At 40.5% G+C, this 22,859-nt stretch overlaps 1 protein-coding gene across 1 annotated transcript in view; it reads right to left on the bottom strand.

Moving 5' to 3' along the window:
- Positions 1 to 1,592: 1,592 nt before the first annotated feature.
- itsn1 (intersectin 1 (SH3 domain protein)) overlaps positions 1,593 to 22,859 on the bottom strand; it is a 195,047-nt gene continuing 173,780 nt past the window's right edge. The window contains exons 33-41 of the mRNA XM_060833763.1: positions 20,334 to 20,517; positions 18,979 to 19,077; positions 18,223 to 18,390; positions 16,491 to 16,703; positions 13,692 to 13,813; positions 10,652 to 10,734; positions 10,215 to 10,298; positions 6,699 to 6,872; positions 1,593 to 1,775 (exon numbers count right to left, since the gene is read on the bottom strand). Coding sequence (XP_060689746.1) covers positions 1,627 to 1,775; positions 6,699 to 6,872; positions 10,215 to 10,298; positions 10,652 to 10,734; positions 13,692 to 13,813; positions 16,491 to 16,703; positions 18,223 to 18,390; positions 18,979 to 19,077; positions 20,334 to 20,517 — 1,276 coding nt within the window. The 3' untranslated portion in view covers positions 1,593 to 1,626. The remainder of the gene's footprint in view (positions 1,776 to 6,698; positions 6,873 to 10,214; positions 10,299 to 10,651; positions 10,735 to 13,691; positions 13,814 to 16,490; positions 16,704 to 18,222; positions 18,391 to 18,978; positions 19,078 to 20,333; positions 20,518 to 22,859) is intronic.

Genomic DNA, 22,859 nt, shown 5'->3' on the forward strand with positions numbered 1-22,859 from the left:
ATAAGTGGAATTACCTTCTTAAAAATACAGCAGGAATTAAATTAATGTTTTCAAATTTTGAAAATTCTTTTAAAGGGGAAGAGTAGTCATTAGTATTAAGTAATGTGCTTCATATATTAAACAATTGAAGGTGCAAAAAGAGACAGACTAGAATAAAAACTGAAGTCCTTTCATATGTCATGAATAAGATTGGCTTTTTCACTTTTCTTGAATGTGATAGCTAATTATCTTAATCTCTTATTTTTATTTTTCCAGTCTACACTTATTCAATCTGAGATATTGAAATCTAATTTTGCTGATGTTTACCACCTTTAACTAAGAATCAGTGCAGTTACATTTTCTCAATAGGACAAAAGCTGAAAATTATTTAGCTTTTCAGGTGATTTTAATTTTTTGGAGGGGATGTAATTTATATTATTGGTCTTGTGTCTTGAATCTTTATTCTCAAGACAAACTAAAAATAATTAAAGATATTTGATAAGTCAGCAAAGAATTTCTATGTGATTTTCAAACAAAAAAACAGTGACAACTACTTGAACTGATTTTTTAAACCAAATACTACAAATCATTGGAACTTTGATCCCTCACATACTGCAGAAACATTTTTATCACCAAACTAAAACTAATAGTGCTCATTAATGAAAAGTATTTATGGGATATAATGGGACTATGCATAAAATCTGTTTATTTAAGTTTGTTCAAAATCTAAAAGTGCAATAAAGATTCCAAGATGTTAAGTCAGCAACACACGTAGACATCATTTTTTATTCTTCAAATTAATTATAGGTTTTCCCTCTTCCTCTTTCCATGAATATAAGTATTACTTTAGGGTGGATGAAACAAGTTGCCATGACGCTCCTTGTTAAGCTTCTTAGAACTGTTGTAATGTTATAGGTAAATTGAGTTTCTTTAGTCCAGTACCTCACCTAGTTTGTTGGTTCATCTGGTGAACTGACTGAGAAATCTGTTCTCTTCGGAGAGCCTAGTTAGGTAAGTAAGAAGTTGAACTTCAAACAAAGTCTACGAAGGAGAAGGGACTAAAAGGTTATGCTGATAGATTTAGATTAAGAAAGATAGGAAGAGGTTCACGTGGAGCATACACATCAGCATGAACCAGTTAGGCTGAATAGCTAGTTTCTCAGCCATATATCCTTACCTGCAAATGTAATCCTATGTTAGGACACAGTCAAAGATGTATGTTTCTCACCCCAACCTGAAGATTACCAAAAATACAGTTTGACTTCTATAATTTCTCCTATAAAAACTTGTGCAAGTCACTAAACTTCCACCTCAGAACCAAATCAGTTCAGTTCAGAACCACAGGCCAAGGTTTGGTCAAACCAGTTCAAGACCTGCCTTGCTATTATGTTTATCATCACATAATCTGAAAATTTGAAATTGGAATGTGGAGACGATAAAGCAATGCATTAACAAATGGAAGAGACATCTACAAACTGTAATTCCATGTTTTTAAGTGTTACGTATAAAACAGTACACAAAATATGTTCCATGGACACTGCAGTATTGAATGTTGCAGCATTCCTAGACAGCTTTTGCACATACTTGATAAAGTTGCCATATATGGCTTTTCAAAGTACAGAAATACACATATACAGTATATCACTTTTATGCTTCATCAAAAAGTTGAAGATCCAGACGAACAATTATCTCGCCAGTAGGGACTTCATGCAGCAGAAGTCGCTTTGTAACAGGTCCTTTAGAGCCTTGGTCTTTTTTGATATCAGCAACACGAATTTCAGTACGCCCCAAAAAATCTGAGGTACAGGAACATAGAGAGAGTTTATAATAAAATCTTACTTTAACCCAAAAATTAAAGAACAAAGGTGTCTATATTACTGGCAATATATTTTTGAAGTCACACAAATGCATAGCACAGAAAAAAGAACTTCGATCCGTTAAGTCCGCACCAGTCAAAAGTGAGTACCTATTCTAATCCCAGTGTCCAGCACTTTTGGCACATAACCTTAGCATTGCAAGTATACATTTAAATACTTCTTAAATGTTATGAGGGTTTCCATTTCTACCATTCTTCTAAGGAGCGAGGTCCAGATTTTCATCACTTTCTGGGTCAAACAGGTTTACTTCACATTCCTCTAAACATCCTGTCCCTTATGTTAAATCTCTGGCCCCTCATCATTGATCCCTTCATCACAGGAAAATGCTATGCCCCTCAATTTCATATATTTCAATCATGTCCCCCATCTCAGTCATCTCTCCTCCAAATAAAACCATCTCAGTGTGTCTGTTGATGACTAAAACTCTCTAGACCAGCCAACATCCTGATAGGTCTCCACTGCCACCTCTCCACTGCAATTGTATCCCTCCTATAATTTGGATTAAAGGATTGCACACAATACTCTAGCAGGCAGTGCTGATGTTTTATCTGGTTCCAGCATAAACTCCCTGCTCTTAGTTATGATCTTTGCCTTGGTTAATAAAGGCAAATATCCTATTTTATGTGCCCAACCTGCTACCTTAAGGTTCTGGTGGATGTGCACACCAAGGTCCCTCTAACCTTCAGTCCTCTCCAAGGTCCTACCATTCATCATGTATCTCCTTGCTTTGTCTGTCCTGCTTTATACCCGAAACTTATCTGGATTGACTTTCAATAGCCACTGATCAGCCCCTCTATTCTCTTGTATTCTAAGACTACCATCCTCATTATTTACTATCCCACCAATTTTCACATTACCCACAATCCTCTTATGTTCAATTCTAAATCGCTTATATATACCACTAACAGCAAGAGCCCTGACACTAATCCTCAAGGATCCTACTGGGGCACAGGCTTCCAGACAAAGACACCTTTCAACCATCATCCTCTGCTTCATGCCACTGAGTACATTTGGTTGGAAACCATGGGCTCTTACCTTCACTGTCAGTCTCCAATAAGGCAGCTTATCAAAAGCCTGTTGAAGTCCAAGTAGACAACATGAAATGTATTGCCTGCATCTACACATCCAGTCACGTCTTCAAATAATTCAATCAAGGTGATCAGAGATGACCACCCCTGAACATAACCAAAGAGTCATAGAGATGTACAGCATAGAAACAGATCCTTCAGTCCAATCTGTCCATGCTGACCAGATATCCCAACCTAATCTAGTCCCACCTGCCAGCACCTGGCCCACGTCCCTCCAAATCCTTCCTATTCATATACCCATCCAGATATACACAATGTTGCAATTATACTGGCCTCCACCACTTCCCCTGCAGCCCATTCCACTCACGTACCACCCTCTGTGTGAAAAGGTTGTCCCTTAGGTCCATTTTATATCTTTCCCCTCTCATCCTAAACCTGTGCCCTCTAGTTCTGGACTCCCTCAGCCCAGGGAAAAGACTTTGTCAATCTATCCTATCCATGACCCTCATGATTTTATAACCTCTATAAAAGGTCACCTCTCAGTCTCTGATGCTCCAAAGAAAACTGAAACCCTCCAACTCTGGCAACATCCTTGTAAATCTTTTCTGAATGCTTTCAAGTTTCACAACATCCTATAGCAGGGAGATCAGAATTGCACACAGTACTCCAAAAGTGGCCTAACCAATGTCTGGTGTAGCTGTTACGTGGGTCTGCTACATTGACGACACCTTTGTCATCACTAAACGAAACAAATTAGAGGAAATCTTCAAGATCATCAATAATACCCTTACTGGCATAAAATTCACAAAAGAAGAGGAAAACAACAACAAACTGCCATTTCTAGATGTCACAGTAGAGCAAACAGCTAATGGGGAACTTTAAACCATCATCTACAGGAAAACAACACATACAGATCAAATATTGAATTACAGAAGCAATTATCCCAACATCCACAAATAAAGCTGCATCAGAACATTATTTCAATGAACCAACATACACTACAGCACAGAGGAACTACGCAGAGTAGAGATAAATCACCTATACAGTGTATTCCAAAAGAATGAGAACTCAATAAACACAGGCCGTCGATTTCTCAGCAACAAACCCAAACAAGCAGACAAAACACATCCAGAAATCCGAGATGCTCGCCCCTACATCAAAGACATCTCGGAAATGACTGTCAGACTACTCCAACCCCTTGGCATCATGGTAGTCCACAAACCCACCAACACATTAAAATAGCAACTAATGAACTTGAAAGACCCTATATAGACAACAAGCAAAACCAATGTCATTTAAGAAATAACATGCAAGAACTGCAACAAATACTACATTGGACAAACAGGCAGAAAACTAGCTAGCAGGATACATGAACATCAACTAGTCACAAAACGACATGACCCTCCTCACAAGTATCCTTGCATAAAGATAAAGAAGGACATCACTTCAACTGGGACAATACATCCAACCTAGGACAAACCAAACAGAGACATGCATGAGAATTCCTAGAAGCATGGCATTCCAACTGGAACTCTTTCAACAAACACATTGACTTGGACCCCATTTATCACCTTCTGAGAAAAAGAACAGGAAATGACAATACCATTGGAAATGACATCACCAACCCAAATATATAAATAGAAAGCAGGAATCATCAGTAACGCTTTGGCCGGAGGCTCACTGAAGATGTTGCCTAGTATGGTGGCGAAACATCTGAAAATGAACCTTCCAGCTCAGTGAGCAAACCTACATCCAGACTCTGACAATAAAGAAAAGCATATCAAATGCCTTCTTCACTATCTACCTATGACTCTACTTTCAAGGAGCTATGAACCTGCACTCCAAGGTCTCTTTGTTCAATAACACGCTGTAGGACCTGACCATTAATTATGTAAGTCCTGCTAAGATTTACTTTCCCAAAATGCACCATCTCACATTTATCTAAATTAAACTCCAACTGTCACTCCTCAGCCCATTGGCCCATCTGATCAAGATCCCATTGAAACCTGAGGTAATGTTCTTCGCTGTCCACTACACCTCCAATTTTGGTGTCATCTGCAAACTGACTAATTATACCTCTAAGGCTCACATTCAAATCATTTCTATAAATGATGAAAAGTAGAGGACCCAGCACTGATCCTAGTGGCACTCCACTGATCACAGGCCTCCAGTCTGAAAAACAACCCTCCACAACCACCTCTGTCTTCTACCTTTGAGCCAGTTCTGTATCCAAATGGTTAGTTCTCCCTGTATTCCATGAGATCAAACCTTGCTAATTAGTCTCTCATGGGGAACCTTGTCAAACACCTTACTGAAGTCCCTAAAGATGACATCAACTGCTTCTGCCCTCATCAATCCTCTGTTACTTCTTAAAAAAAAATCATGTTGACTGTCCTTGGTTATTCTCTGCCTCTTCCAATGCAGATTAATTCTGTCCCTCAGAATTGCTTCCAATAGTTTTCTCACAACTGACTGATGGGCCTATAATTTCCTGCTGATCCTTTCCCCACTTCTTGAATCATTATACCACATTGGCTGTCTTCTAATCCTCCAGTCTCTTTCCTGTGGCCAGACAGGAATTGAAAACTTTTGCCAGCACCCCTACTATTTCCTCCCTTGTCTCACATTTCCTCCCTGCCATTTTATATGGGCCTGTTGATTTATTTACTTTAAATCGGACAGATCAGAGTGTCCTCTTTATCAAGGTTAATTTCTTGAATTATATCATGATCCTTCCCCCGGATTTCTAGGAAGATATTCTAAGGCAGGTACCTTCGCCAAAGCACTTGGCAATGGCAATAACATCCATCCATCTTTGTAAAATATCATAAGTTGATATTGTGAAGTAATGTGAGTTATTTGTCGATATAAGTATCATTTTGAGTGTTTAGATTTCAAAACAGCCGTATACGGGTGCTGGTTACTTTTGTGAATTTATTTAGAACAAGTTAGTGAGCCCATCTATCTCACTCTCAGCTACTGTGTCTCCCCCCCTTCCCCCCCAAGCCCCTGCCCCAGCCCCACCCCCACCCGCTCACTCACAGCCTGATGGTTTGAAAATAGCATTACTTGGGATCATGGAGAGTGAGCTGACTGGGTCATGCTGACGCACAGCATTGCATCTTCTTTCTCAGGGGGTTTAGGAAATTTGGCATTTCCACAAGATCTCTTACCAACTTTTACAAATGCACCATAGGAATCATCCTAGCTGGATGCATAACTTGTACGGCAATTGCTGTGTCCAGACGATAAGAAACTACAGAAAGTTATGTACACAACCCAGACTATGGTGAGAGCCAAACTTCCATTCTTGGACTCCATCTACACCTCATTTCCACAGAAAGGTTGCCAACATCAAAGACCCCTCCTATCCCAGTTATACTTTCTTTCAACCTCTTCCATCAGGCAGAAGGTACATAAGCATAAACACGTGCACCAACAGGTTCAAGAATAGCCTCTTCCATTCTGATGAATGGACTTCTCTACTTTCAATGTTGATCTTGCACTTCCTGTGCAGCCGTAACTTTGTGTGCCTCACTCTGTCGAAACACCATATGATCTTATATGTCCTTGTATGTTATGATCTGCTTTTACTACTCAAAACAACACCTTTCACTGTACTTAGGTACATGTGACAATAATAAATAAAATCAAATTAAATCAAATCAGTAGCAATATTAACCAAGGGGAACAACCCCCGATATTTGTAAATTGTGCTCAGGTTAATGAACAAAAAGAATCCACATAGAAAATCCAATCTTTACTGGAGAAATGTATCTATATCCAAATTTTCATCTTGATATAAAACCCTTACCATCTGGTGAGAACTGGTCACGCTCAAATACAGTAATACACAGTACATCCTGTTCCAGATCTTTAATGAAGAACTGACAGTTTGAGTTCCATTTGGGGTTCAGAGTATCTTGAATGGTTTTTGTGATGTGACACTGAGAGCCCATAGTCACTTCACAGTAAGGATTACTCTTACCTACAAGAGAGATAGGAAAATAAACTGATGAAAATCCAAGAAACGGTCTAATGGAACACAAGTGCAGTTAGCAATTTATTAACTCGTTATTTATAGCAATTCAAACAAAGAGATACCTTCCACTTTGTTCTTGTTCCTCCTCTTCCATTTATTACTTTTCTACTTTTTATCAAAGTCATTTCATCTCAGCTACCAGTTGTAGTGAATCTTGTTTGAACTCCCACAAGGGAGGAATATAATCCCGAGGATGATGTCAAAAACATCACACAATGGGCCAACTACTCAAGGAGAAACTATACCACACAGAGTGCCACTCTGCCCCATTTTTTAAAAAATGAGAGACGGGAGCTCTGCATTTGCAAGAGCAGATTCTGCTCAGGGCTTTCTCAGAAATGCAGATCCACTGGTTCATTCTTTTGTAGTATACAGTTGTCACAGGAAGACAAACCAAGCCCTCTTTTCACAGTCATCAGCTGTGGTATTCTGACATTTTAAAATCCAGATAGCCTCTTTGACAGCTGCTGTCAATAAAGGGCAAGTATATGTATGTAATGTTAGTGTATTGGCAGGATAGGGTGCCAGTTAAGTAGGTTGGCAGGTGGGTAGATACCTGACATCCTTCCTCATTGGTAAGTAGTGCGCCAACTAGGTAGACTGCCAGGCAAGTGATGCAGTATTTCAGGGAGGTGATGCTGGTTGGGAGAAACAGGACTGGCAGGGGGCAGAGAGGATAGAGGTCAGGTCCAGGATGAGTTTTGGTTGCAGGGAGTGGAAAGGTGTTGAGATCCTGAGGTCAGGTGGTGGTGGAGGTTGAGTGGTTCAGGATAGTGGCAGGGGCTGGCTGTAAGGTAAATGTGGGGTCTGTCAAACAATTCATCAGAAGTTAGGATATGTACTTAATAGGCTAACCTTTCCTGAGTAGCTGGTTTGTTTATTCTTGTCGAAACCTTCCAAATTTGAGAGAGATTTTTGGATGGTTCCAGGAAAAAGAGAATTGCCCAGTGGAATCTTCCATTTCCTGGACAATTCCCTCAGAGTTTGACCTTCTGCAGGGTCCTTATGCACACCTCCAATCTTGACTGGAAAGACAGCTGACAGGCCAGCAAGAATTTGGGCACTTTTTGAAAGTTTTCCTTAAATTTGTAGATGTGGGCTTACAATCCTGATTTATCCTGACATCACCAGATATTCACCAGTGGGAATTACTTCCTTTCCTGTGCCAGAGTCACAAACTATATGCCCTGATGCCATCTATCACCTCATATTTCTCAACTGAAAACTCTAAGTTTTGATGGGCATGTTGACATGCAAGATTTTATCCAAGATTAAAGCAATGTGAATTGGTTCTCTGGCTCATGATGGCTCTTTTACTGAAGTTACTCCAATAAACTGAACAACCTTCATGGACAGTCATCATTATTGTCACAAAGATCATTAAACTTTCTAACTGGCTCAGAAAGTTTTAAGATTTTCTTTTGATAAGGAAAAAAGTACACGGCTTATTATTTAATAATTCAGCAAACCTCAGAATATGCAAACTTCTTCATCCAGTTAAAGAGAAAATACTTTACTCCTGCAAGGCTGTTTACTGAGCTATGATGCTATGATTAAGTTACCCCAGTAAATGTATAAAACGTAAGTGTTAGCATGCTGTTCTTTCTACAGAAACAATGTGGATTGATAAGGACAGAGCAGTGGACGTGATTTATATGGACTACAGGAAGGCATTTGACAAGATTTCTCATGGTAGACGAGTTACCAAGGTTAGATCACATGGAATACAGGAAGAACTAGCCATTTAGATACAGAATTGGCCTGAAGGTAGAAAACAGAGGGTGGTGGTGGTGGTGTTTTTCAGACTGGAGGTGTGTGACCAGTGGTGTGCCACAAGGATCGGTGCTGGATCCACTGATTTTCGTCATTTGAATAAATGATTTGGATGTAAACATAGGAAGTATAGCTGGTCAGTTTGCAGATGACACCAAAATTGGAGACATTGTGGACAGCATAGAAAGTTACCTCGGAGTACAACAGGATCTTGATCAGATAGGTCAATGGGTCAAGAAGTGGCAGATGTATTTTAATTTAGATAAATGTGAGGTGCTGGTATTTTGGAAAGGCAAATCAGGGCAGGAATTATGCACTTAATGGTAAGATGCTGGGGAACATTGCTGAACAAACAGATCTTGGAGTGCAGGTTCACAGTTCCTTGAAAGTGGAGTCCCAGGTGGACAGGATAATGAAGAAGGCGTTTGGTATGTTTTCCTTTATTGGTCAGAGCATTGAATATAGGAGTTGGGAGGTCATGCTGCAGTTGTACAAGACATTGGTTAGGCCACTTTTGGAGTATTGTATGCAATTCTGATCTCCTTCCTATCAGAAAGATGTGGTAAAATTTGAAAGGGTTCAGAAAAGATTTACAAGGATGTTGCCAGAGTTGGAGGGTTTGTTTTCCCTGGAGCATCAGAGGCTGAGGGGTGACCTTATAGAGAGGCATGGATAGAGTAAGTAGACAAGGACTTTCCCCAGGGTTGGGGAGTCCAAACCTATAGGGCATAGATTTAAATGTGAAAGGAGAAAGATATAAAAGGGACCTAAGGGGCAACTCTTTCACACAGAGGGTGGTGCATCTATGGAATGAGCTGCCAGAGGAAGTGATAGAGGCTGGTACAATCACCACTTTTAAAAAGCATCTGGATGGGAAAATGAATAGGAAAGATTTAGAGGGATATGGGCCAAATGATGGCAAATGGGACAAGATAAATTTAGGACATCTGGTTAGCATGGATAAGTTGGACCAAAAGGTCTGTTTCCATGCTATACATCTCCATGAGTCCATGACTCCACAGAATACAACATAGCTAGTCCAGACTTCACCTGAACATGCAGCTAGAGTCACGGCATTGTCATCAGTAATAGAAGTTTGAAACAGTGTTTGGTCTCTAAGAGAGGGGTGCTGAAGCCAATTATCATGTGCTTACCATTAGTCTAGCTGAGATTAACCAACTAAGTACAGTAGTTCAGATTCTGAATCTTGAGTCTTCCTGGTCTGTACTCAGTGGTCACTCTCACTGAGAATGAGATATTCTCTGAATACAACACATTAAAGCATAGTAGACAAATTTGAATTTAAACTCCCAAAATGACTCAAGTACTTGACTCTCAGGAAGCTGTGAACACTTAAATAAACCTTGCCAGTTCATGTTTGTTAAATGTGCATACAAATAGAGCAATAGTAAGACTTCCCAGTTTGAGAATACAAATTATTACCCCAAAAGCTGATATTATCTCTGGGGTTTGATGTTGAATATGAAATACACAGGAGACTGAGAAAATTCTCACCATTGGATCTGCATGCTTTCAGCTCTATGCCCTCGACTATATTCACCATTAGCCTTCCGATGCCTGTAGCCCTTTGAGAACGAACTGAACGAGAAAGCAAAAAAATGAGCACATATTTGAAGATGGACTACATCATCAGATTTGGAGGTGCCAGTGTTGGTTTCAGAAACCAACATGGTCATTCTAAAAGATGAGACACTTAACAAACAATCCAGGTCTTTTTCAATGTATAATTTCAATTGCATTACACTGTAAACTTTTGCTATAAACTCTGTATATTACAATCTTATTCTCTATGATCACCTGATGAAGTAGCAGCGCTGCAAAAGCTAGTGCTTCCAAATAAACCTGTTGGACTATAACCTGGTGTTGTGTGATTTTCAACTTGGTACATCTGAAAAAACTTTTTCAATACAAGTACTAACAGCATTACTTACCCAAATAGGCCTTCTCGCGCTTCTTTTTTTCTGTTTCAATGTAGAGTTCTGAAGCAGCTTTAATCTTTTGCACCCAAGCTGTTCTGTGGAATGAAAAAGCAATGAGTAGTATGGAATAAACACAATGGGGGTTGGGGGTTGGTAGGGGTTCTTCCATTTCTGTGACATTCAATTCTAGCCCAGAGGTGATGGATGAAGATCTTGTCGGTTTGCTCACTGGAGTGACCTTTGGGTGCAGACAGCCTGAATTTAATTCCTATCGACAACGGACTTGAGAGCACAAAGTTGCCCTTAGTTTGGCAACAACACATAGCATCACTCTGGAAGGCCACACATAAACTGGTGAGGTACAGTCAATGTTCACATTTGAGGTTGAGGCTGAAATGTATTCTTGGGTCGGAATAGGGAAGGATTTAAATTAAAATTATGTTCTGGGAGGGCTTTGTCATGCCAATCAGTATCTGAAAGCTTTGTTTCCACAAGAAATAATTTGAACACTTAATAGTCTAACTTCTCCTGCCTAACTATTTTACTTAGTCTTGTCAGCACCACCCAGAATCTCAGGAATTACAAACCATTCTCCAACTACCTCGTTCAATGAATTCCTGTAATATTGAATGTTTTGTTAAAACCATGAATTAATCTGCAATATTTTCCAGGTTTGTATCCCAGAGGAATTCCAGCAGCACTGTAATTAATACATCAATTTTTGAGTCACAGATACTTATACCAACACAACATCAAAAGTCTCTTAGTTAGTAGAAAACACACTTTGCTTACCACAGACTAATTCTATAAAAGGATCTCCAGCAAATGTGGCTGCAGTGCATTTCAACATGATCATAAATCACTCCTTAGCAAAAATAAATATTTAACTTAGTGGAATATTATCCTTGAATAAAACCAGGTTAGAAAAAAATCGCTTAAAATAAGTGTGATTATAGTTCAGTAAACTCCATAACCTCGGATGCTGAAGCTGCTTTTATAATACGTGAGGTGAGAATGCAGGGATTTAGTCACATCATCATCACCTAGCATTTGTACATCAATGAACCTTCCTTAATGACGTAGCACATCATTCATTGTTCTGTTGTACACACTCAGTTTGGTTACAACATTATCTGGGTCCCATACAATTCACAAATTAGAAGTACTCCTTACTAAGCACTCAATTGTAAAATACAAGTTCAAGAGTTCCCTTTTGACAGACATCAAAGAAAATTAAGTATCTTGGGAATTTAGTTGTGTGGGAAAAATCATGGTTAATAATTAGCTTGTGGTCAATGTCTGTAAGCAAGCAAAGTCGATTAAAAAACAAAGAACGCAGATTTCACATCTGTTGTTGGGAAAGTGTTAGAATCAATCATCAAGGAAGCACTATCAGGACATTTGGAAAGTCAAAGCACTATCCATCAGAGTCAGCATGGTTTTATGAAGGGCAAGTCATGTTTGACTAATTTGCTATGATCAGCCATGATCATAATGAATAGTGGTGCTGGGTCAAAGGGCCAAACGGCCTACTCCTGCACCTCTTATCTATTGTCTTCAAAGGTGTAACCACAGCAAGGTGGATGTAATTTATCTGGCGTTTGATAAGGTGCACACACAAAAGGTTAATTCACAAGGTTGGATCATATAGGATTGGGGGTAAATTATAAGCCTGGATAGATGACAGAGTCGGGATCACTTTTTTTTTCTGAATGGCAGATATAACTAATGGGGTGCCACAGGTTTTGGTCCTTGGATCCCCAGCTATTTACAACCTACATTAACGACTTGGATTCAGAGATAGAAGGCTCTACTGCCAAATTTGTGGATGACACAAAAATAGGTGGGATAGTAAATTGCAATAAGGAAATAAGAACCTTACAAATGAATGCACATAGGTTAGGAGAATGGGCCAAAATGCGGCAGATGGAGTTTAAGTTGGCTTAGTGCGAGGTCACACATTTGGGTTGGAAAAATGGGAAGACTTAATGGGGAGAGACACTGGGGTGCGCCGGTGCAGAGGCATCTAGGCATACTTGTCATGAGTCACAGAAAACTAGCAAGCAGGTACAGCAGATAGGAAAAAGGGAGGACTGCAGATGCTGGAGATCAGAGCTGAAAACGTGTTGCTGGAAAAGCACAGCAGGTCAGGCAGCATCCAAGGAGCAGGAGAATCGACATTTCGGGCATGAGCCCTTCTTCAGGAATGAGGCAAGTGTGCCAAGTAGGCTAAGATAAAAGGTAAGGAGGAGGAACTTGGGGGAGGGGCATTGGAAATGCGATAGATGGAAGGAGGTCAAGGTGAGGGTGATAGGCCAGAGTGGGGGTGGGGACGGAGAGGTCAGGAAGAAGATTGCAGGTTAGGAAGGTGGTGCTGAGTTCGAGGGTTGGGACCGCCTAGGAACCCTCCAATCACAAGGGATGAACTCAGATTTCTCCAGTTTCCTCATTTCCCCTCCCCCCGCCTTGTCTCAGTCAAGTTTAGGATATCTGGTCAGCATGGACAAGTTGGACCAAATGGTTCATTTTCCTGTTGTACATCTTTGTGGCTCTATGACTCTCTCTTTGGGCTCTATCTTCATCTATTGTTTACTCCTTACCCACTCCCTCCACCCTATCTACTCCATATAAACTGCCATTTTTTTAGCTATCATCATTTCTGACCAAAACATTAACTCTGATTTCTCTCCACAAATGCTGCCAGACCTGCTGAGTTTTTCCAGCAATTTCATCAGCAGTCCTTTTGGTTTTGAAAGATTGCAGATGCTGGAAATCAGAAACAAATGCAGAAATTGCTGGCTAAACTCAGGTCTGGCAACATCTGTGGAGAGAAAGCTTAATCAATTAACCTAATATTATAGGATACATAATTGCAATCAATGCTGGTAACAGCATCAAATTAGAAAAGTCATGGATAGAATCCACTTTTGGCTGCTTACAACAATACTAAGTGCCTTTTATGTACTGTACATGTTTATAATTTTGTAATCTTTTAGCAATCTTGCCTCCATAAGCATTAGAAATGAACAAGACTAGGGTCTGTTCTCTTTACCTTTCATTGATGCTCTCAGCACGAAGTGTGTACACCCTGTCGATATGGGAGATGTGGAAAATAGGCTCATCACCAGATGGGTCTGTAGGCAACTTCACCAATACCTCATTCAGAAAAATAGGCTGAAAACATTACAGAAACAGAAAGGTAAATAACCATAGAAAAACTCCTATTTGTGGCAGTCCTGTTCTTACATGGGTTAAATAATGTGTAATAAAATATTATCGCATCACCTGACTCACTGGAACCTTCTAAATAGCAACATCTACAGTTTTAAGATATTATATACCTGGAAGCCTTTTCACACAAAGTCCCACACGACAGTTAAGAAAAATTGAAATCCATCATACACGCAGGGAATGTGGTAAACTGGATCCAAAATTGGCTCAGTGACAGGAAACTAAAGGTAATGGTCAATGGATGTTTTTGTGAATGGAAACTGGTGTCATCTCCCATTCTACAGAGTTCAGTTTTGACATTCCTACTTGTGTGTGATATTTGTAAATGATTCCATTTAAATGTGGGAAGCATGAGGGAATTCGTAATGACACACAAGTTGGAGAAGGTGAGGACTGCAGATGCTGGAGGTCAGAGTTGAGAGTGTGGTGCTGGAAAAGCACAGCCAGACAGGCAGCAACAGGAATTCCTGATGAAGGGCCTATGCCTGAAATGTTGATTCTCCTGCTCCTCCAATGCTGCCTGACCTGCTGTGTTTTTCCAGCACTACACTTATGACACAAAAGTTGCCGAGGTTTGATAGTGAAAAGGATGACTATCATTTAGAAATATGGCAAATGGAATTCAACCCAGTTTTGAAGGACAATCAAAGCAAGGGAATACCCAATAAACAGAAGAGTAATGAGAGGGGCAGAGAAGATGAGAGACTTTGGAATGCACATCGACAGATCCAGGAGGGTGGCAGGATAGGTAGAGCTGAAAAATGTGTTGCTGGACAAGCGCAGCAGGTCAGGCAGCATCCAAGGAGCAGGAGAATCAACGTTTCGGGCATTGGTAGGTAAGAATGCAGATAAGGTAAACAGGATGTTCCTTTATAGATTTAGGTATTGAACAGAAGGGTTCAAGGGGACGTGAGGAAAAGCTTTTCACCCAGAGGGTGGTGAGCATCTGAATTTGTGTTGCACATAGAAACCCTCAGCTCATTTAAAAGCAGCCTGGATCTACACCTGAAGCACTGTAAACTGCAAAGACTGAAGGACCAAGTACTGGAAAGTGGGACCAGAATGGGTAGATGAGCAGGACAGTGGAAGAACTCAGCAAGTCAGGGGGTGGAGATGTAGGTGTTTCGGATGTAACCCTTCTTCAGGACTGTAAGGGGAGCTGCAGATGTTGGGAGATGCGGAGCAGGGTGGTGAGGCAGGGGTAGGTGCACACATGTATTGGGTATGATCTGGTTGGTCAATGGGAGGAATTATCTGGTTGGTAGCTGGAAGGGAGGGTCAATCAGAGGAATGGAAGGGAGGGGCTGGGAAGGGAAGTTATTTGAAATTGGAGAATTCAACGTTGAGTCCTCCAGGCTGTCGGCTGCCCAGGCAGAGGATGAGGTGTTGTTCCTCCAATTTGTAGTCTGATTCGCTGTGGCAATGAAGGAGTCCAAGGTGCCACTATTTTATTAAGCAAGTGCATAAATGATGGGCTGAATGGCCTCTTTCTGTGCTGTAACTTCTCTATGGCGATATGGAAGTGTAGGGATTGGCCACAGTTGCAAGAAACACCCAAAATGGACATGAAGCCAATAAAGTGGCTGCCATGTCCATCTATCTGTGGTATTTGGATTATATTTGGACTTCCAGACCTCATTAATATGCCACTGGTGGTTTTTGTGCTCAGCAGGTCTCCTGTTACCACCATGAGCTAGTGTCAGACTGAGCCATTTGGGTGGTGGTGGTTGAGAAGGGGAGAGGAGGAGCAGAGGTGGAAGTTCAAGTGTTGCTCTTTCCTTTTGGTGATCCTGCTCAGGTGAGAAGCTTCAGCTTTGTCAGTAACTTCCATTTTAACGGTCTCTTGCTTGGCTGCTCAACACCTGGCACACAAGGATTCGGATATTGAAAGAGTTTGTGAGACAGCTGAGGTAGGTCATCACAATGTTCAATTATTGCCTACATGATTATCAAGTTGAGAAATCAATAGCTGGCAATTCAAAATTACCAATGAATTGTATCATTTGTTTGAGCAAATTACTCAAGGTGTTTCTACTCTCCTTTCCATTCTCCAAGGACTTGAGCTAAATTTGCATCCCAAACTGTTGCTAAATCAGAAATTTGCTGGTTTCTTATCTAATTTCTGCAACTAGTTCCCTGTTTACTGGAGCTCTTGAACCTTAAACTGTACATTCTTATGTCACATCCAGTGGTAGTTTTTGCAGCACATTCTGTATTTAGGTTAGAGGACACTCATTCTCCCAACGTGAAGTGTTCTCTACCCTAGTGTTAGTACAGTTTTTTTGTCAAGAGCTGGAAACCTAAAAGATTTGAAAGACAATCTCTGTAACATCTTTAACATCCACACACACTTTATATCAGAGCCTGCAGGTAAACAGAACCTTAATAATGTTCCTCTCATTAGTCACTGATGTTGAGAGCAACAAATATCTGTCACGGCCAAAGCTGAGATTAGATGACTCAGCGCAAAGTAGGAATCAAATCTTGGGTCTTACTGGTTTTGTGTCACTCAGCACAGCACTTCAGGGTGCTCTAATCTGGTATATCAACATTGCAGTTTTCACTTCATTTTGTTTGCATGAAACGGGACAACTCCAATGAATTGTTAAACTTTACTCACAGTTTTGTACATTTTATACTGTAGATTCGACTTGGGGCTGAAGACCTTGTCGGTTCCTGAGGAACCTAGTGGTTTGATGATCTGCGTCAGTAGCAGGAAATCATTGAAGAGAAAGCCATAAAGCTCCTTGTTACTTTTGGCTTTATAAAGTTTACCACTGTGTAGGAATTTCCGAGGACCCAAGCAATTTGTGACGGAGTTAAAAACAAGTTGCTGAAGTGGAAGAAAAGGAAATAGCAGTAATTATCTTTAAAAGAAAAGGATGTAACTGCAGTGGGGGACATTGAACACTCAAACTCAAAAACAAGAGTCTATTTGTTGAAACCTTCCATCCCTTTCAGACCCTGATGAGTCATGTGCAATAAGATGGGACAGATCTGGAAATTCATTACACGTCATTGTTCTTTTCTTTAGGAACAGAGAACATTTAGCTCCTTCAGACTGAACTACTCAGTGAGATGATGGCTGGTCTGTGATCTATCTCCACACCCCTAATATGAGCAAGGAGTGGGCAAGATGAGCACCCAGTGAGAGTTGTTGGCTGCACTGAGCAGAGCAGGCAAGATGAGGACTCTCAGAGAAGCAGACAGACTGATGGTGGAGACTTTCCCATGTAACCGCAGAAAGTTCAACACGTGTCCTTTCACCCCCTCCCTGCTCACCGTCCAAGGGCCAGAACAGTCTTTTCAGGTGAAGCAGCATTTCACCTGTAGCTCCTCGAATTTTGTGTACTGTACTCGCTGCATCCAATGTGGCCTACTCTACCCTGGAGAAACTAAACACAGACTGGGTGGCCACTTTGCAGAATACCTCCGCTCACGTAGCTGGTCATTTCAACACAGCATCCTGTTCGGATGCCCATGTCTGTCCTCGGCATGCTGCAGTGTTCCAGTGAAATACAGCACAAACTGGAGGCCCAATATCTCATCCTCAGACTAGACACTTTACAGCCTTCTGGAATTAATACTGAGTTCAACAGCTTTAAATAGTTTCTTCCCTTTCTTTTAGCTTGTTATCATGACTTCCCTCTCACCATCCCACTTATTATACTTTCAAGTCTGGCAGGAGACACATCATTGTTCTGCCATTCTCACATTCTGATCACTTAAGATGAACCAGCGACATCTTTTCTTCACCGGCACCCCACATCCACTATCACCTCCCCCCCCCCCCCCCCCCCGCCACCACACAAAGTATAGCATAAATGCTGCCCCGACCACACTTCACTCTGATGAAGAGTCATCTAGATTATATTTGAAACATTAGCTTGCTCTCTCTGCACGGATGCTGTCTGACTTTAGCTGATCTTTAGCATTTGCTGTCTTCAGCACAGATTCCAGCATCCGTAATAATTTGTTCCCACAGCTCTCATTATTCCTACCTTTCATCATCCGCTGCTCAATTTATAACTAACGAACTGTCTTCAATTCTAACTGGTTCAACTTTTGCTACCAGACTTTTGTGAGGGACCTTATTATCAAATACCTTCAAAACATCCACAAAATTAACACTCGTCAACATTTGCCTGTCCAATACTTCAGTTACTTTTTCAAAAATGTATTGTCATGTTGGTCAGGCATAATCTACCATTTACAGCTTCAATTCATGAATAATTGACCTTGGCTTTTGATCATAAGATGTGAACATTACATTTACTATTGCTATGATTATAGGATCACAAAGATCCATTCATTCAGTGAAATGACACACTGTGGCTGCTTTCAGTACTCACCTCAGACAAACCTTCACATTGTACATGTGTCTGGATCCACTCCAGCCTGTCAGAATTTTCTTTCTCTCGCACACCTTCGTTCACCTGAGAACACAGCTCCTCAGCCTTTTCAAGAGCCTGTTTCAGGTGGCTAAAATCAGGATGATTTTCTGGGGTGTTTTCCAGAATCTAGGATATGTATTTGAAAAAAAATAAAACCAAGTGAGTTAAGGGCTTTCAAAATCCCATTTCAGAAAATCTAGTTTATTATTTTTGAAGAGATTACAGAATGTTAATATTTAAACACTAACTGATGTGAGAGTTTCTGAACCAGAGTTACTAATAGCACTGTTTTTTTATACAAACAGTCTTTCTGGCAGAAGGCAGAAAGCCTGAAGAACATTGCTTTAGAATACTGAAGAAGCTGGGCCAAGGGAACTAAAGTGAGCAGAAAAATTCACTGAGGGCTGGGGAAGACAAGGAACGTGACACAAAAATATTTAGGTTGACCTGTCCTTGAATTTTTACATTATTGTCAGAAACATTTATGGGCAGGCAATCCCACCCTTCCCTCAGCAGCAATTTAAAGAAATGGCATTATGTTTTAGTTTATTGTAAAGACAGTAGTCAGTAACAAAAGTACGTGTGCGTGCTTGTGCACACGTGCATGTTTTATTTGACAAGTAATACTTAAAAGACTGTACGGGGAGCATGTCCATGACACACTAAGCTGTGTTATAATTTTAATTGGACAACATACACAAAACATAGACTTACATTTTTTATTATTAATGGGTAGCGTGTTACTCTTTGCATCGGCTTCAGTAGGAAACTTGACAGTGGCATTCCTTTACATTGTGGGTCCATTGCTAGTCTCTGTCATAATATAAATAAATCGAGTATCAATAATAACACCAGTGTTGAGAAACCACAATGTACATTGTACAGCATCTCATCATATTCTTCGGACATCCTAAATTGATTTACGATTATCAAAATAAAACATTCCTCCATTATAACAGTCACTATATTTCAGTGACTCTAATATACTCTGGGATACCCTGAGGTTATAGAGCCAGAGAGATGTAACAGCACGGAAACAGAACCTTCAGTCCGACTCGTCCACGCCAACCAGATATCCTAACCAGATCTACTCCCATTTGCCAGCACTTGGCCCATATGCCTCCAAATCTTTTCTATTCATATATCCATTCAGATGCCGTTTAAATGTTGTAATTGTACCAGCCTCCACCACTTCCTTTGGCAGCTCATTCCATACACGTACCACCCTCTGTGTGAAAAAGTTGTCCCTTAGGTCCCTTTTATTTCTTTCCCCTCACCTTAAACGTATGCCCTCTAATTCTGGATTCTCCCAACCTGGGGAAAAGACTTTGTCTATTTATCCTACCCATGCCCCTCATGGTTTTATAAACCTCTATAAGGTCACCCCTGAGCCTCCAGGGAAAACAGCCCCAGCCTGTAAAGCATCTTCCTATAGCTCAAATCCTCCAACCCTGGCAACATCCTTGTAAATCTTTTCTGCACCCTTTCAAATTTCACAACATCCTTCTGATAGGAGGGAGACCAGAATTGCACGCAATATTCCAACAGTGGCCTAACCAATGTCTTGTACAGCCGCAACATGACCTCCTAACTCCTGTACTCAATACTCTGACCAATAAAGGAAAGCATTCCAAACACTACCTTCACTATCCTATCCATCTGTGACTCCACTTTCAAGAAATCATGAACCTGTAGTCAAAGGTCTTTCTGTTCAGCAACACTCCCCAGGACCTTACCATTCAGTGTATAAGTTGAAAGGTGGAATAGAACTGGAATCTTTTCTACATTATGGTCAGTGCTATGTAGGTAAGCATGGCAGAAATTGCATATATCATAAAAAACAAATTAATCAATAACTAGATAATCTTTTTTGACAGAAAGGGAGGAAATTTAGTCAGAATAACAGGAGCTAAGCTTCCAAGTCCATGGTAAAAATGTTCTCAGAGATATGGGTGCTACCTAGTTTAAAAAGCTTTGCTGAATTATTTTCTGAACAAAATCACAGGTTCACATAAAAGCTAACTTGTAGATCATTTTTGCTGTGCAATGGTAATACAATGAACTCTTACTTTAACAAATTCCTTGAATTCTGAAACTTCATCTGTTTTTTGTTGAATCAGTGCTGCTCCATTAAGCTGACAGCTGCAGAATCGGATATATGGCTGCATGTGAGGCAATTGCGCTGTTAATATGTCACCAATCATTTTCACAGGCATCCTCTCCCCTGACATCTTCTTTCTCACCCGTAATGCCCTGCAGCAAATAAATAAACTAAAATTGTATTTTAACTGTTATTGTTTACTGGATAAAATATCAGCTGAGAGAGAATCTATTTTTATCATATCCATAATATTTATGAGTGCGTTGATACTCATTCGCATCAATGAAATGTTATTAAACTTTAAAAACTGTCTACTTAACCTGACTCAACACGATCAGTGAATTCAACATGAAACTTTTCAATTTCAAGGTCCAACCATTTGAATTAAATACAAATAAAGTCATAGGGACGTACAGCACGGAAACAGACCCTTCCGTCCAACTTGTCCATGCCGATCAAATATCCCAACCTAACCTAGTTCCATTTGCCAGCACTTGGCCCATATCCTTCTAAACGTTTCCTATTCACATACCCATCCAGATGACTTTTAAATGTTGCAATTGTACCAGCCTCCATCACTTCCTCTGGCAGCTCATTCCATACACGCACCACCCTCTGCATGAAAATATTGCCCCTTAGGTCCCTTTTAAACTTTTCCCCTCTCACCCTAAACCGATGCCCTCCAGTTCTGGACTCCCCCACCCCAGGGAAAAGACCTTGTCTATTTACCCTATCCATGCCCCTCGTGATTTTAAAAACCTCTATAAAGGTCACCCCCTCAGCCTCCAGCGCTCCAGAAAAACAGCCCCAGCCTATTTAGCCTCTCCCTATAGCTTAAATCCTCCAACCCTGACAATATCCTTACAAATCTTTTCTGAACCTTTTCAAGTTTCACAACATCCTTCCGATAGGAGGAAGACCAGAAATGCATACAATATCCCACAACCAATGTCCTGTACAGCCACAATATGACCTCCCAACTCCTGTACTCAATGCTCTGACCAATTTCCCCACAACTGTCATTTTCATTGGTGTCATCAGCAAACTTGAACAAATTAAATTTGCTTCCCATATTGAAGATCATTGGTGTAGATTATGAGCAACTACAGCCCAGACACCGTGTAGAATGGAGTCATTTTTCACTAAGTATTAGACCCACAGCAATTAAGCAAGTATGGAAATACGTTGTTAAATTGTGATCAGTTGCAAAACATCTTTTTGTAAGGAAGTAAAAGTGATATCTGTAAGACAATTACTACTTTTAAAGAGACTAATCAGGAATTGGGCATGCACTACCTAGCAATTCTGAGATTGATTACATGCTCCTCCTATGTGGACAACCATTAGGGTTCATGATGCCTCTGATCATACATAGAGGATAGTGGCGAGCAAAGGTTAATAAACAATGACTCTTGGTAGCTCATTGTGCAGTATGAAGACCAAAATCAGAAGAATAATTTCAGTGAACAGAACAAAACAAGAGATATGCATTATCAGCCAGAAATAAGCCAGTATTCTGTTGTAAACCAACTCAATCCATTGCATTATTGTGATAAACTCAATTAACTTTATGAAACTTATGAAATCGCACAATTACACATTGATCTGAGGCATAAGTAAGTGATTTAAGTGGGAGAGGCAAGTGCACAGTGGTATTGTCACTGGACTTGCAATTGAGATCCAGCTAAAAAGAGTGTAATGATTGGCTTAGGGGACTCTTCTGTGCTAGATGACCTTAAAACCACATCAATGGCTGTAAAAATCTGGCCTTACCTGCTCTGGCCTACACGCAACTCCAGACACACGACAAGGTGGTTGATTTTTAACTACTCTCTTAAATGTCTGAGCAAACTGCTCAGTTGTTTCCACCTCTTAAAAAATCTCAATAAAAAAAAGGAATAAAGTCAGTTGATGCCAGGAAGCCCTCTAAGGCACTGGAAACTCAGCCCTGTCCACCCCGCAATGTCCTCTAACCCTGGGCATGTTGATAAAATTAATGCTTGGAGTCTGATACTGAACTCACACATTACTTGGTTTCTGTCTGTATGGATGCTTCCAGACCTGCTGAGTTCCTCCTGCAATTTCTTTTCTCATTTTTTAAATTCATCTTGATAGTTACTATTAGACAACGTTGCCTGCTGGGTTTTTGCACCTCAACATAATGTATATTTAGAGTTATAGACATGTACAGGACGGAAACAGACCCTTCGGTCCAACTCGTCTATGCTCACCAGATATCTTAACCTAATCCAGTCCCATTTGACAGCACTTGGCCCATATCCCTCTAAATTCTTCCTATTCATATCCCCATTCAGATGCCTTTTAAATGTTGTAATTGTATCAGCCTCCACCACTTCCTCTGGCAGCTCACTCCATGCACATACCAGCCTCTGAAAAAGTTGCCCCTTTGGTCCCTTTTAAATTTTTCCTCCCTCACCCTAAACCCATGCTCTTTAGTTCCAAACTTCACCATCCCAGGGAAAAGACCTTTTCT

This window comes from Hemiscyllium ocellatum, chromosome 12, assembly GCF_020745735.1.
Source record: "Hemiscyllium ocellatum isolate sHemOce1 chromosome 12, sHemOce1.pat.X.cur, whole genome shotgun sequence".
Lineage (NCBI taxonomy): Eukaryota > Metazoa > Chordata > Chondrichthyes > Orectolobiformes > Hemiscylliidae > Hemiscyllium > Hemiscyllium ocellatum.